Below are 17,185 nucleotides of genomic sequence, written 5' to 3' on the forward strand. Positions count from 1 at the left end.
GGTTATACTATGACCAACAGAACTTCCTTCTTTTCTCTTTACTTTGCAACCAGCTTCCTGTTACACAAATGCTGATTTTATAATATCATTTTGACATGCCAGATGCAAGGGAGTGGCAACAGGACATAGGCATCCTTGGCTGAGATATAATCTTCTCTTATATTCTTAGAATCCTGTGATACATAATACAGAGAGAGAGAGAGCAAGAGAGCGAGAGAAAGAGAGAGAGAGAGAGAGAGAGAGAGAGAGAGAGAGAGAGACCTCAAAATGAACAAATAGATATGAGGCACTTCAGGTTCATTATTCACTAGGGCTCCTCGGCTCCCATTTCTCTGACATATACAGATAGAGCCCCAGTATCCGTGAATTGTGCAACCACAGATCTGGCTCAACACTAGTTCCTGTTGAGCATACACATGTCCCTTCAGGAGCTTCCCTGGGCCTCAGAATGCCTTATATGGCATTAAAAAGTCACTTATATGGCATTAAAAAGTCCAAAAAGCATTTTTTTTTTTTTGCTGAAACGGCCATTCTGAAGCCCGCAAAGGCAACAGGAGGATGTGTGCTTCCTTTTATGGGCTTCAGAAAGCCCTCCAGAGGGGATCGGAGCTGCCCATTGGAGGGCTTCTGGGGCCAAAGATTGCAGATTTGATTATCCACTATTTTCATTAACCTGGGAGGGGGGTCCAAGAACGGATCCCTGTGGATACCGACACCTCAACTGTATTTCCTGAGTACCAAATACCAGGGATGAAGATCAGGTGGTGGCTTTCATATACAAGCCTTCGTAGTCTAGAACCCCAAGAAACATCTGGCCAACTGAGATACACTCTGCTTGCCTACTGACCCACAAAAACAGTGGTTCCCAAACTGTGCCATGGTGCCCCAGGGTGCCACGGCACACTCATAAGGGCACTGAGCGGCATCTTCCTGGCTCGCTAGGCTGAGATTGCACAAAATCTCATGCGATCATGTGAGAATCACATGCAATCATACAACAATCACATGAGAGCTCAAGAGATTCCACACGATCACAGCATGGCAATCCTGGAAGATAAGGCCATGTAGCCCCCTATGAGTGTGAAGGGTGCCACAGTGAGTTTGGGAACCACTGCACTAGGGGGTAGAACATGTTTTAGCAAAGTTCCAACACAAAACGTTTCTGCAGCTATTCTACAAAACAGAGAACCTCCGAAAGCCACAAAGAGAGTGGTGATTATCGGCCCTATAATTAGCAAACACATGATTGAGGCTTCTCCATGTAAATCCCCCAAGAATTTTCAGAAGCATCAGTCAGAAACAAAAAACAAATCCATCAGTTGCAGAACTTGAGGATGATATTGTGTCTCCTGTAAACACACAAATTGCAGGGCTCTCTTACACCCAACCTGGAATCATCAGTGTATCAACATTGTTCAGTCTATGCTGTGCATTCAGCCAGGTGAATGAAGTTTCCAAGGTTGAAGCAAATTTCAGGGACTTAAAATGCTCCTGCTGTGGCTTCCGTACCTGCCTCAGTTTATCTGCAGTGTCTCAGAGACAATCTGCAAAGCAACAACTCGCAGATACGCATATGATTATTTGAAGCCGGGAAATCATGTGATTGGCGCCTTTTCATCTGTACATTTGGTTGCATATCCAGAAGAGTCCTTCAAGACTTTACCCCCGAATGCCATTCAATACACATACTCGTAAGGCTTTCTGTAGTTTGAACTTCAAGCAGATATGAGATAGTATGGGTCCATGGTCAAGAATAGTATCTTAAACTTACTACGCGCCACCGACAAAACAATTGTTCACTGCATTCTGGGTACGGAAGAGTGGAGTCACATGGAGACACTTGACCACAATGCACAGTCATGGATGGCTTTTAATGTACATTGTGCACACCTTGAGGCTGCAAACTGCTGCATGAAAAAGTTGTGGGATAGGACATCTTTCTTTCTGGAGTATCACTGGGAAATCTGTAGGCTGGAACATGTTGTACTTGTGACGAGAGTGTGACACAAGTCCTCTCTCTTCTGACTGGCAATACTTCAGCCTGAATAATGTTAGCCATGATATTTTTAGCAAATTTCAAACCTGTTACTCTACCAGAACTTTGGAAATTTTGTGTTGGTGGGAAGAGGTATGGGGATCTACTCATGTAAGCAAGCAATTTTAAATATCTTATTTCCACATAGGTTAATTAAAAGAAATTACCAACATGCCTTGGCATTGTTATTTGCTGTTGAAGAAATCAACCGAGATCCCAATCTCCTACCTAATGTCTCCCTTGGCGTACACATCTATGACAATGCCTTCCAAGCAAGGTTAAGCTATGATACCCTTCTGTCTCTCCTGTCTGGAAAAAAAGACAGCTTCCCCAATTTCAAGTGTGGAAAGGAACTCAAGATATCAGCAGTCATTGGAGGACTCAGTTCTGAAGCTTCTATCCAGCTATCCACCATGCTCAATCTCTATAAGATTCCACAGGTAGGAATGAGTGGAATGAAACATCAAGTCACCATGTCCAAAAGACAACCAACATACTCTCTGTGAACTACCACAATTGAACATGGGAATAGGACCCAAGTCCAAACATGAAATTCATTTGTGTTTCATATACACCTTATACACTGAGGGCATAATCCTAACCCCTTATGTCAGTGTTTTTCAGCACTAGCATAGGGGTGCCAAATGGGACATGTGCTGCATCCTGCAGTTGGATGTCACTCATGGAGGCTTCCTCAAAGTAAGGGAATGTTTGTTCCCTTACCACAGAGCTGCGTTGCCCTTACGTCAGTGCTGGAAAGCATTGGCATAAGGGGTTAAGATTGCGACCATTGCCTTTTATACAATATTTTAAATAATTTTCTTTTTGCATTTTATGCACTCTATCATGTGATGTCAGGTGTTGAGTTTTCCACTTGTGGTATCATGTAGGCACCTAAAAAATGTTGCAGTTTTCAGAAAACTTTGGATTTCAGAATTCTGGATAAGGGATCCCTACCTTTTAGCAGGATTTTCAAGATTGAGTGCAGTATGTGAAACTCCTTTGTATAGCTTTGCAAGCCTTATCAGAGTATGTTTCTTTAGAGTTCAGACATTTCTTGATTCAGTTATAGCAGTTCACCTTTCTGAACTAATCTGAATTGCATCAAGTTCAGGACGAAAATGCATCTATACTGGATCTCCTATTTAGGATTGCTGAGCACTGGATTCTAATGAAATGTATGCATTACAGTTGCATGGCCAGTTAAATCTAGAGTATAGAGCTGAAATTCCAAACCAGCCTGTTCTCAGAACTGACAATGACAAAAGACCATTGCATGATAAATGGCATTGTGTCTGTTTGAGAAAACAGACTCTAATTTGAAAGCTCCCCTTCTGCTTCATTTTGCATTGGTTCTTTTTCCCCTGTTAATGATTTTCTTATGTTTCAGTGAGTTGGATGGAGTTCAGCTCTACACAATTGTGTCAGGACTATGAATTAAGCAATTCCCAGTTTCTGTTCTCAGTTTAACTGGACACAGTGTGTTGCATTGGTATCCCAAGAAACTATCTTTCTTAGACTGAACCTGGGTATTTTAAATCACATGTTCAGTTCAATGCTGTACAACCTTTGTACAGCGTACATGGTGTGGTCATTTGAAATAATGAACCCAAGTTCTGTGATTCACATGGAAATGTGTACATTCTGTTCCTGAGCTCAGTATAGCATCTGAAGAGGCTGAGTGTGTGACTTTGGTTTAGCTAATTTTCCTTATCCAGTCACACTACAGGGATAATAAGGTTAATTGCATCATTGCCCCAGAAAAACTAAGATGATATACACAGGGCGCAATCCTAACCTCTTATGTCAGTGCTTTCCAGCACTGGCATAGCCATGCCAATGGGACATGGGCAGGAGGTCTGGTCTAGAGGGTAGAGCCTCCATTTGCCTGAAGATTAACATCCACAAGGTCGCCAGTTCGAGGCCACCGGCACCGTGCGACCTTGAAGCAGCTGGCAAGCTGCAGCTGAGCTGTTCCATCTGCTCGGAGTGTGGGAGGATGGAGGCCAGAATGTTAAACCAGATCGGAGTGTAACAGTTTGAATGTGGTGGTTCTTGAAAGAGAGAACCTTCTTTCAATTTGTAAAAATCCCTGCGTGGATTTAATAAGCCTGCCTATGTAAACCGCCTTGAATAAAGTCTTGAATAAAGACCAAGAAAGGCGGTATATAAATACTGTATATTATTATTATTATTATTATTATTATGTGCTGCCTCCTGCAGTTGGGTGTCACTCAAAGTAAGGGAATTTTTGTTCCCTTACCTCAGAGCTGCATTGCCTTTTGCTGGAAAGCACTGACATAAGGGGTTAGGATTGCGCCCACAGTCTTTTAAGCATTTATGAATCCTGTATTAGTCTGATACCCAGGAGTTTGGTTCAATATCCTCCTCTCTCTTTCCATGAGTCTAGATACCAAAATACTTGTCATATTTATATACAGTGAACCACTGGTTCCCCCCCCCCCAGGTTAACAGATACATTTTAGAATCAATGTGGAGGTGTGAGTACTGTTACTTTTTGTAATTTTCTGTCAGTCAAGACAGAACATTTTTATATTCCGTTTATATATTTTATATTATAGCCGCCCTGGGTCCCTTTAGGGAGAAGGGCGGGATATAAATAAAGTTTATTATTATTTATTATTATTATTATTTTCCTGACTCCACTGTTTGTGCTGCAGTAAAATTAACATCAGGAACACAGAGGTAATACAAGATAATAGTAAAAGCACTGAAGGTTTAACAGTCAAATTCAGCCAAACTGTTCACCCAAAGTTTTGCTCAAAGTAAAGTTTATAGCTCAGAAAAGAAGTAACTGTTGTTACCTCTCTAGAGCAGCGACTTTCAACCACTGTGCCATGGCGTGCCGCGGATGGTCTGCAGGTGTACCATCTACCAGCAGCATAGTGTGCCTTGTCAGTGATACGAAAACTGATGGTATGCATTGACAATTTTAGCACCTTGTCAGTGTGCCGTAAGATGAAAAAAGCTGAAAATAACTGCTGTAGAGCAGGGGTCTCCAAACCCCGACCCTGGGGCCAGATGCAGCCCTCAGCAAGCCTCTATCTGGCATGCTGCCAGCCTCTTGTCCCCTGAAAGCCTCTGGCCCACTCAACTGAACACGACCAGAGCTGTGCTCTGGTTGTGTCTAGAGGGTGTTCTGAGGGCCAGAGAGGTTGAATGAATGAGCCCATTCATTCATGTATCCACTCATCTAAGTTCTATCTCTAATTTATTTATTTAAACTTTAAATTTTTTTCTGGCCCTCCACACTACACCAGATATTTGATGCAGTCCTCTGGCCAAAAAGTTTGGAGACCACTGCTCTAAAGGGACATTTTCATAGTACTGAATCCACAACAGAGAAGCCTTTATCAAAGTTCTCACCAACCATAACTGTGGAATAGATCACAAAAGTTCTACCACTTTCTTTTTTTTAACTCTTCAGCTCAGTTATGGTTCACTTGACCAAAGACTGAGGGACACAACTCAGTTCCCTTTCTTGTACCAGATGGCTTCCAATGAAGCTTCTCAGAGTGAAGGGTTAATGAGGATCCTAAGGTATTTCCAGTGGACATGGATTGGACTCATAGTTTCAGATGATGACAGTGGAGTGGAGTTTGAACAAAATATGAAATCAGTACTCAGTTGGAATGGCATCTGTGTTGACTTCACAAGAAAGGTCCCATTATTTTCTCTCTCATCCTTCAGCACCAAACCCACCATAGGTTTTAAAAGTGACATTTGGAAAGTTCTTAGTAAGACAAAAGCCAATGTAATTGTTGTGTATGGGAATGCACAGTCCTTGATTGGTTTGCAACCAATTATGTACCTATATAAGACATCACCCTTGAAGAAGATTTGGATCACAACAACCAGTTGGGACTTCATTTCGACAGTGAAGAATGGTGACACAGACCTCAAATTCTTCCATGGTTTCTTGTCCATGGCAATCCACAAAAATAAGGTGCCAGGATTTCGGAAATTCCTCCAGACTTTTGATCCTTCCCAGCATGGAAACAGTCGGTTCCTGAAACAGTTCTGGTTTGTTGCATTTGGCTGTTTGAATGAAACATCTGACTTGACCATTAAACACCACCTGCCCTGTACAGGGGAGGAAAAGTTAGAGTCTCTTCCTAGGTCTGCATTTGAAATGAGCATGTCTGACCAGAGCTACAGTATATATAATGCAGTCTATGCCTTGGCGCATGCATTACATGCTGTTCATTCATTCAGACAAAGAAGATTGATGGAAATTCCCAGAATGAAACATCAGACCATGCAGCCTTGGGAGGTAACGTTAGAGTAACACTCATTTTGTCATTGGGTTTTGTGGAAGTGTGAGGATATATTCAATGTAAGTAGTTGCTGGGCGAGGCACTGCTGTACATGAGAACCATAGTGAGGGGTTTAAATCTTTAATTTCACTGTAGTCCCAACATGGGTTGACCCTTACTTGGCTAGTATTCTCAGTGGGAGTGGCAGAGGTATTCCCACTGCCTCTTAGCCATGGGCTAGTAGGGGTCAGATCGGCTGAGTTTTTGTTGAATTCTACCTCTCCTTTTACGTGCATTTTTTAAATTTTAACAATATGCGTTAAAATGTCTTCAATGAAACACAGTGAAATATAACAGTGTCAAAGGCTTTGACTGTTTAAGCAGTTACTATATGTTACATTGCATCAAAAATCTAAACCAGGGTGTCTGAAAATCTCAGATCTTATCACAGTGGAATTGTTTTTTAACCTGTTTTGAAGAATTAAAAAAATACAGTGATAAAAACAAACTATACATGCAAATAATAATATTAAAAGAGAGAAAGAGAGAAAAAGAAAAAAGTGTAATCCTAAAGAAAGATTAATACAGGTGTCCACCGCTTAACAACCTTCCGCTTAACGACGGATCACATATAGGACAGTGGTCAAAGCACAACAAAGAGGCCCTTAACGCAAAGAAGAGGCAATCTGTCTCCAGTAGCCTGTACAGCCAGTGAGTGTCTGGCAGTGAGTGTCTGTTTACGCAACAAAGGCACTAGATTGGGCTGAACTTAACAACCTAATTGCATAGCAATGGAGATTGGAGAACGTATCTCGGCTGTTAAGATGGCTCACACCTGTATATTAAATGCAGAAATCATAGTATAAAACAAGAATCAGGGATGAACATCTATAAATGAATATTTTATCTCACTGGGATTTTTGAGGATCAATATTTTTTTCTTAAAAAATGATGTGATAGTGGCACTGAAATAAAGGACAATCTTTCTTCTCTAAGGAATAGGACAACTAACAAACAGAATAGACTATTTGAATCCTCTTCATATTACTGCATGAATTTGTCCCAGAAAAAGAAAGGATTCAACACTGAGTGTGGGATTTTGCCTTTGTGGTATGAAAAGCCTTCCATACTTTCAAACACTTGCTCTAGCTTTATACCTCCTGACATGGATGTATAACAGAGAGTGGGTATCAAAGGGCAATTTTCACAATGGAGAGAGGTGAAAAGCAGTGTGCCTCAGGGATCTCTCCTGGGAACAATGCTTTTCAACTTGTTCATAAATGACCTAGAGACAGGGATAAGCAGTGAGGAGGCCAAGTTTGCAGATGATGCTAAATTTTTCTGAGGGGTGAAGAGCAGAAGGAATTGTGAGCTGTAGAAGGATCTCTCCAAACTGGGAGAATGGGTAGCAAAATGGCAGATGTGTTTCAGCATAAGTACAGGTGTGCCCCCCATATCCATGGGGGGGGGGGTTCAGTTCCAGAAGCTAGTTCCAGTTTAACATATGTTAATCCATGAATATGGGGGAATGCCTTCCTGCACCTTCTGAAGGTGAGTTCAGTTAAACCCATGCTGAAGTCTGGTGTCTTTGTTGGGGGGTGCAAGGGTAAATATAATGCCAAATGCAGGGGAGTGTCAGTGAGATGCAAGTATCTTGTAGTCTTGGGTGCCCCTTGAGGCATCTGGAAGCCAAACTGAGATACAGAAAACTGAACTAGATGGGCCCTGGGCCTGATCCAGCAGGGCTCTTCTTATGCTCTTATGACACCTGATTTTCTCATCCAGCTTCATCCATTTTTGAGAGCAATCCATTTTAACAACAGTGCTGGGAAGAAGGTGTTTTTCAGTGAAGGCATGGAATTCTCCACTGGATATGACATTCTGAACTTTGTCACTTTCCCAAATAAATCCTTCATCCGAATGAGAGTTGGAACCATGGATTCCCAGGCTTCCTCCAACCAAGGGTTCACCATTAAGAAAGAGACCATTATTTGGCCTAGCAGCTTCAACCAGGTGAACATTTCAAATTCCGATTTCCCACAGAAGCTGTTTTATTTCTTCTACCCCTCTGGCTCTGGTAACTATTTTTCCAGTATTAGAACCACAGAATGGATTCTGGCACATATTATTTGGACATCTTGCTCCTGTTACTGGTTGGGCATTTCAGAACACCTGTAACTTGCACATTTGGGGGAAATTTCTCTCTTGTGCTAGGTGCAGTGCCCCGTGTCACAAATTCATGGTTTGGGAGTGAGGAGTGAAAGTGCAACACAGATAAATGTTTTGCAGAGATAATAATAGAGTTGCAGTGAGCGACTTTTTTTGGGTTGGGGGAGCAATGCAGTATTTGTATAGCCATTCATGTGCCTGACCCTAAACAAAAGTGGTTGTTATGTAAAAGAAAGAGAGAGAGAGAGAGAGAGAGAGAGAGAGAGAGAGAGAGAGAGAGAGAGAGAATGTTACAAGGAAAACAGATCATGTGATGTACAAGCATAGAGGAAGAAAGAAGGGTGAGAGGGGCCAAGAGAAATCAGGAATTTTACCGAGTGGACCTGGTGCTAGAAAACTGTACTTGTGAATGGGTTCTGTACTCAGAGGGTTTCTTCTGAATATTGCATGTATATCCCATTCCCTGTTTTTCATCATGGAACTCAGTGTAGCCTGCATTTGGTTCTTGAGAATCATCCATATGGGAACTGACTGTACTTAGATATCTTCAGCCCAAGAATAGGACCTAGGAATATTTTAATTTACATCTGTAGTATGATTTATGATAATGAAAATGTCATACTTCAGGGTAAGGTGTATGCATGGATAGATTCCATACAGTTAAACTGCATTACCTTCATACTATGGTCAGATGATTCCACATTCCACATGCTCTGAGAGATGCCAACCTGGATACCACAGGAAAGCTCGTGAGGGAGAATTGACTTGCTGCTATGACTGTGTGCAATGTCCTGGAGGGACCATTTCAAATCAGACAGGTATGATGCTCGGGAGCCTCAAGAAATATATAGGGACACTTGACAGCAACTGAGCTTTTATCCTTCTCTTTGGCATTCCTTCTTCCATTAGATGTTTTATTTTGCATTGGGGGTATATTTCAGTATCACCATCCCTGGCACAGAAATAGAAATCTCAAGGAGTCTTTCTCACTGCTTCAGTTCTTCCCTAGATGTGATTTTAATCCAAACCATAGAATGTGATAATTTAATGCCTCCTATTTTTTGCACCAGCAAACCTTTCCTCCTCCTACCTACCGAAATACCCTACTTCTTGGCATTCCAGAGACAGCATTGGGAGGGGGGAAAGGGTAAGGTCATGTGGCCTTGACAAAATGCATAGGAACAAAGTAGGGAGGCTCTCCATACAGCCACTAAAAGAAGAGTGAGCCACTAAAAGAAGCTGCACGGGTGTCAGAATTCAAATAGGGAACAGAGCAAACTGAAGCTGCCATGAAGATGTTTAGAAACCAAAGTCCAAGTTCCAGTTTGGGGAATAGGCCCAAGTTTGATCAGGTTCTTTTTGATGATCCCTCCCTGTTAGAGGTAACAGAATGTTAACAGAACTGTGGAGTGACTCCACAGTTGCTGGCATCTAGCTATTGATTACAACTGATAGGAATGTTGAACAGTTCACATTGACCAAGCCCTGATCTCCTAAACATTTCAGGCTTCTGATGCCAACAAGTCTTCTGCTTCTCCCCAGCCCATTACAAACACTCCTGGGTTTCCTAATGCCTATAGTTTCAAACAGTAGCAGTATTTTAAGGGATAAGAAGGTGGAGAGTTGGACAGGACTGGCAGCCCCATATTGAGCTTCCCAGCTCCTGCTGGAGAGGTGGCACCAAAGCTGTACCCAGCAGGTACTGGGAAAGAGCCAGAGGTCTCCTAGGGAAAGCCCAAAGCCTGCAATGGGGTTTCTCATAGCTGGGGCAGACTGGAGAGACTCCATGTCGGGCCTTCTGGCCCAACAAGGAGTTCAGGATCTGGAGGAGCAGCACTCTGCTGGTAGTACCCCCTTCCACCCTGGTTCCTTCCCTGACCCGTCCCTGTTCTGCCCTCCCCTCCCCCAGCGTCCAGAGGCCACACTGCTGGCAGTTGCACTTACTCCTGGCAGTGGTGCACCCTCTTCTTGCTGGCACTGGGCCTAGTGCCTGTGCTGTGTTCCTTATGGCACTTTTACAGTACTCAGTGCTGGCTAGGGCTCAGTGCCAGCACTGGGTGAGATTAGGATTGGGCCCTAAGAAAGATGCCCTAGTAAGTGTTTAATTTCCATATCTCAATAGGATTGGAATAGATGGTATTTTTGCATGATGGATAATAACATATATGTAAAAAAAATATGATTCAAATATGTCCAAAGCACTTATAATCGAAGACAGTGTCATGTCTGCACTTACCTGCTGTTTAAAAACTTCACACTTTGTCAATCCTGAGCAGGCAGCAAAATACGATGTTGACCATGATTCTTGCTTAGTGAAGTGTATGATGAGGGTTCCGAATTTCAGGGAGGATCCATGACTCTCTCCTCCTTTCAGATGCATCTCACTGTGACAAATGCCCAGAAGATGAGCATCCCAACAAGGATCACAGCCACTGTATCCCCAAAGTCATCACTTATCTAGCATACCATGAACCTTTAGGCACTGTTCTGGCTTCCACTGCATTGGTTTTCACTCTGCTCACAGCTGTGGTGCTTGCAACTTTCATCAAGTATCGGGACACTCCCCTTGCCAGAGCCAACAATCGGGATTTCACTTACCTTCTGCTCATCTCCCTCTTGCTCTGCTTCCTCTGCTCCTTCCTATTCATTGGACGACCTGGCAGGATGACCTGCCTTCTTCGACAAGCTGCTTTTGGAAATGTCTTTTCTCTTGCTCTTTCTTGTGTGTTGGGTAAAAGTGTTACTGTGATTCTTGCGTTCAGAGCCACAAACCCTGGAAACAAGATGAGGAAATGGGTGGGAAACAAATTTTCCAGTTCCCTTATCTTTATTTGTTCTATTGTTCAGGTTGGCCTCTGTGCCATTTGGCTATGTACCTCTCCCCCATTCCCAGACTTTGACATGTTCTCTCATTCTGGGCAAATCATAGTAATATGTAATGAGAACTCAGGCACCATGTTCTATCTTGTTCTGGGCTACATGGGCTTTCAGGCCATCATCAGCTTCACTGTGGCCTTCTTAGCCAGGAAGCTGCCTGACATTTTCAATGAGGCCAAATTTATCACCTTCAGCATGTTGGTCTTTTGCAGTGTGTGGGTGTCCTTTTTTCCAAGCTACCTGAGCATGAAAGGCAAATATGTGGTGGTTGTGGAGATCTTCTCCATTTTGGCCTCCAGTGCAGCTTTACTTCTTTTTATTTTTGTCCCTAAAGTGCACATAATTTTGTTAAGACCACAAATGAACACCAGAGACCAGTTTTTTAAGAAAAAGAATTCCATCAAGTAAATTAGTGGCATATTTCACAATGTCAGCAATGCTTTCTTGAAAACTAACTGCATAAAAACCAACAAAGTAGATACTTGGAGATCACCTCTGCATTTTGTGCACATTATAAAGCAGGGGTGCCCAAACCCCAGCCCTGGGGCCACATGCAGCCCTCGAGGCCTCTCAATCTGGCCCTCAGGGAGCCCCCAGTCTCCAATGAGCCTCTGGCCCTCTGGAGATTTGTTGGAACCCGCACTGGCCCAGTGCAACTGCTCTCAGTGTGAGGGCGACTGTTTGACCTCTTGCGTGAGCTGTGGGATGAGGGCTTCCCCCACTGCTCTCTGTTTCACATCTGTGATGCAGTAACTGCAGCAAAGGAAAGGCCAGCCTTGCTTTGTGCAAGGCCTTTTATAGGTTTTATAGGTTATGAGCTATTGCAAGACCTTCATTCATTCATATAAGTTCATCTTTAATATATTCATTTATGTAAACTTATGTAAATAAATTCTTTTTTTCCCCGGCCCCCGACACAGTGTCAGAGAGATAATGTGGCCCTCCTGCCAAAAACTTTGGACACCCCTGTAATAAAGCATAAGAGTTGCAGAGATGTTCTTTTACAATGCTTGTTTCTATTTACACACAAATGTTCTCTCTCTCTCTCTCTCTCTCTCTCTCTCTCTCTCTCTCTCTCTCTCTCTCTCTCTCTCTCTCTCTCTCAATTGGAATCATGTAATAGCACTAAGAAATATGAATTCCATAGCTGTCTTACACCAAGTCTACCCATTGGTCAATCAATGGGTAACAATGGGCGCAATCCAAACCCCGTATGTCAGTGCTTTCCAGCAGTGACATAAGGGCAATGCAGCTCTGAGGTAAGGGAACAAACATTCCCTTAGTTTGAGGAGGACTCCATGGTGACACTCAACTGCAGGATGCAGCACACAGTCCATTTGGTACCGCTATGCTAGTGCTAGAAAGCACTGACATAAAAGGTTAGGCTTGCGCCCAATATCTACTAACTGACAGCCCAATCCTATGCATGTCTACTCAGAAGTAAGTCCCATTAGTGTCAATGGGGCTTACTCCCAGGAAAGTGTGGATAGGATTGGGCTGTGAAATACAAAAGGGAAATACGTGGTGGCTGTGGAGATCTTCTCCATTTTGGCCTCCAGTGCAGGACTACTTCTTTGTATTTTTGCCCCTAAAATGTACATTATTTTGCTGAAACCAGAAGTGAACACCAGGGACCAGTTCCTTAAGAAGAAAAATTATATCAAGTAAGTTGGAGGAGTATTTGCAATTTTACCATGGCTTCCTTCCTTCCTTCCTTCCTTCCTTTAGATAGATAGATAGATAGATAGATAGATAGATAGATAGATAGATAGATAGATAGATAGATAGATAGTATTGGTGTGTGTGTATAGATAGATAGATAGATAGATAGATAGATAGATAGATAGATAGATAGATAGATAGATAGATAGATAGATAGATAGATAGATAGATAGATAGATAGTATTGGTGTGTGTGTATAGATAGATAGATAGATAGATAGATAGATAGATAGATAGATAGATAGATAGATAGATAGATAGATAGATAGATAGATAGATAGATAGATAGATAGATAGATAGATCCACATACCACCTGGGACCACCTATATCAGAAGATAAGAAGAGCTCTGCTGGATCAGGCCATAGGCCCATCTAGTCCAGCTTCTTGTATCTCACAGTGGCCTACCAAATGCTTCAGGGAGCACACAAGACAAGAGAAACAACCTGTGTCCTGGTGCCCTTCCCTGCATCTGGCAATCAGAGGCAGCCTACCTCTAAAACCCTCACACAAACTCCTATTAGTGCATTACAGCAAAATGACTTGCTACGGAGGATGTTTCTGTCCTTAAACCTTAAGGTGTGGATGGAACTGGGAATTATCCAGGGCCAGATTAACATAGTAGCAAAAGTAGCAAATGCTATGGGCCTGCATTTTGGGGGACTGCATTTTGGGGGCCCCCACACCCAGTGGCATCACTAGCTAGGGGCACCTAGCCCACCAGGTATCAGGAACCCAGGGCAAATGAGAGGGGGTGTCACAAGAAGCAGAGACTAAAGGCCCAATCCTATCCAATTTTCCTGTGCTGGTGCAATAGTGCCAGTGGGGTGTGCACTGCATCCTATGGTGGAGGGGCAGTCACTGGGGCCTTCTCAGGGTATGAGAATATGTATGTCCTTACCACGTAGCTGCATTGTGGTTACACAGGAGCTGGAAAGTTGGATAGGTTTGGGCCCTAATTGATGTAGTTTTACTATGCAAGAAAATAATTCATGTTTTAACATTTGTGGTTTTTTAAAAGGCCCCTTTATAACATATGCTGTGTCGTGGCATATGAATGGGGGGCTGGGGCACCTTGGGGCCCAGGTGCCAAGCTGCAGGGGGGTAACAGAGAATGCCTCTCAATTTTTAAAATCTTGATATTTTTGAATAATGCCATCATGTTATATTTCAATCAATGTGTACTTTCATGCAAAATGCAATGAAACAAACCGCGTTGAAATTATTCTATCAAACGTTATAGCCCAAAACCTAGACAAGGAAAACACAACTAACTTATGTAACAAAAAGTGTATTACACTGGGATTACCACTGGGAATAAACAGCTTGTTGAAAGCATTCCAGAAAACCAAACGTATTCTTCATAAATGTATGTATGTTTTTTTTTTCCTTTCTTCTATATTAAAAAAAAAAACCAAAACTGCTTTTGTATGTATGATAGAACACAAGCCCATTGCATATTATCTTGATGGGGATTCCATGTTTTGGATTATGATCTCTAATGTTCACTCTCTATGTGAACCCTATTATATATAAATTCAATACAAGAAAATGTTCACTTGTGTGCACTTCTTCTCTGGTCGTTATTATATTCATCTCATATCATGACTATTACTGAAAATAATTTTGCCATGGGGAGAATGCCAGAAATTTATGGGCCCTGGGTGTCAAATGACCTTCATACGCCACTAATGTTATGGGCCCTGCACTAGCTTAATCCAACCCTGGAATTATCCATACATGGATTCTGGGTGTGATTGTCTTATGCTTCAATCTCCTCCAATATGTCTTGGGGGGGACATAGAGGATCCAGTGGGGAGGGAAGGAGTTAGAAAAAGGATACACTGGGAATGTGGAAGGGCAGTGATATATGAGGGGCTGGAGAAATCGCTGCCCATCCTGCTATATTGCACTTACAGCCTGCTTTGCACAGAGCACAGTGTGCACCGGTCCTTTATGGGCAATACTTTGTTCCTTGGCAAATTCCAGTGGAACCTGTGAACAGGGCTGGCCTTAAGGCAGTTTGACCAATTTGGCTGAACTGGGCTCTGCAGCTGGAGAAGCCCTACCCTGGGACTGCAAGCAGAGTGCTTACAGCCATAGCTAGCACCTCACACTGTAGCTGAACCTCTGGCATGGTATCTTCCATGCTGAAGTGTCACAAGGACAGCATAACAAGTAGAGCACTAAGAACATAAGAACATAAGAACAGCCCCACTGGATCAGGCCATAGGCCCATCTAGTCCAGCTTCCTGTATCTCACAGCGGCCCACCAAATGCCCCAGGGAGCACACCAGATAACAAGAGACCTCATCCTGGTGCCCTCCCCTGTTGATGTTGATGGAGAGCCCTCCCTCCTGTCCACCCCGGGTCTGATTGGCTTGAAATTCCCCCCCCCCAAGTAGTTGGTGGTAATGCTGCAGGGTGCCTCGTCAATGTTGAGTCTCATCACAGACTCATCCTGGTCTGTAGGGAGGCCAGCAGGAATGGGAGGCCCGCAAAAATGTTTTGCATTGGGACCCCCCAACTCCTAAGGCCAGCACTGACTGCAACATGTTTTGTTGGTAGATGGGGCAGAGGGAAACTGAGAAGCTTCTGGAGATACTTTTCCCTCTACCCTCAAGAGCTTCCTTGGGCCTCCTCATGCCTTATAAAGTATTAAAAGGTCATGTCCAGTTTCTCTCTGAACCTGAAGTCACTTGTTTTGAGCTCTAAAGCACAGTATGAGCCGGGGATGTACATCCTCAGCCTCTGCTGAGCTCAGAAGCCCCTGAGCTTCACGCAGAGCTCCACTTGGACTGTGGGGATGGGCATTCGCTCGTATCCACGGTTTCAGTTATCCACGAGGCATTTACCCCCACAGGTAAAGGGGCATGCCTGCATATGCATTTAATAATGCTAGTCAATGGGGCTTATGCCCAGGTAACTATGGATAGGACTGCAGCCTTTGGGATGTCTGGGGAATTTTAAACAGATCAGCAACTGTTCTGCTGATCAGAACAGTTCAGCAGAACCTACCTAACAGTTCAGCAGAACCTACCTAACACAGGTAGATTAGGAGAGTTATTATATATAAATTTTTAAACTTATTGCAAACTTTTAATTTTCTGAATTCATTAGATTTCAACACATGGGGGTGTTAAATTTCCTGCTTGATGACGTCTCTTCCTGCCATGACATCACTTCCGGGTTAATGACATCACATCCAGTGAGTCCCGACAGATTATCATTCTAAAAAGTGGGTCCCAGTGCTAAAGAGTTTAGTTTATTGCACTAAGGGATAGAAAGTGCTCTAAAAACATTGCTACACAAAACTTTTCTGCAGGTGTTGTACAAAACAGAGAATCTCAGAAAGACAGAGTGTTAACAGATAATTTACAGTGAGATAATTATCTGTTCTGTAATTAATAATTATGTGTTTGAATTTTCTCCATGTATCCTCCCACCTCCAAGAATTTTCAAAGGTGACTGGCACAATAAAAAAAAATCCATCAATTGTGGGACTCCATGATGAGATTTCATAAGCCATGACATCACTTATATATGTATACATTGCAGGGTTTTCATATATCTAGCCTAGAATCACCAAGTGTATCTACACTGTTATATCTGACATATATTTTATGCCTTATCAACTATTGCAGTGGCTGGTTATAAATGTAAATGTAAATGTAAACCTTTTAGATTACAGTGACCAAAATTTGCATTTAATTGTAGTGACTTAAAATGCTCTGCCTCCTCTTTTTTCTATTCCTGCCTCAATTTATCCGTGCATCCTCAAAGGGTCTCTGCATAGCGACAACTCATAGATTTGCATATAATTATTTGAAGCCAGGGAACTACTTAATTGGTGCTGTTTCATCTGTTCGTATGATTGCATATGCTGAAGAGTCCTTCAAGACCCAACCCAGTAATGCGATTAAACATACATACTCGTAAGTTTTTATGTTATTTGAATGAAATGCAGCTATTCAGGTTCTGAGAAGGGTAGTGACAACACAAGTGGCAAAATTTCAGGGTCTAGGACAGTGTCTTAAGTTTACCCCACACCATTCCCAAAACATGCACTTGCAGTTTTTACAGCAGAGGATTGGAAACACTTAAATA

General features: G+C 42.7%; 1 protein-coding gene across 1 annotated transcript; it reads left to right on the top strand.

Moving 5' to 3' along the window:
* The first annotated feature begins 1,485 nt into the window (after nucleotides 1-1,485).
* On the top strand, nucleotides 1,486-11,766 carry LOC136652446 (vomeronasal type-2 receptor 26-like). Its single transcript, XM_066629387.1, has 6 exons — nucleotides 1,486-1,691; nucleotides 2,184-2,475; nucleotides 5,484-6,329; nucleotides 8,098-8,325; nucleotides 9,173-9,299; nucleotides 10,856-11,766. Exons 1-6 carry the CDS (start codon nucleotides 1,486-1,488, stop codon nucleotides 11,764-11,766), a joined length of 2,610 nt encoding a protein of 869 aa, XP_066485484.1.
* The last annotated feature ends 5,419 nt before the right edge of the window (nucleotides 11,767-17,185 follow it).

The sequence above is a fragment of the Tiliqua scincoides genome, chromosome 5 (genome assembly GCF_035046505.1).
Source record: "Tiliqua scincoides isolate rTilSci1 chromosome 5, rTilSci1.hap2, whole genome shotgun sequence".
In the NCBI taxonomy this organism is placed as follows: Eukaryota; Metazoa; Chordata; class Lepidosauria; order Squamata; family Scincidae; genus Tiliqua; species Tiliqua scincoides.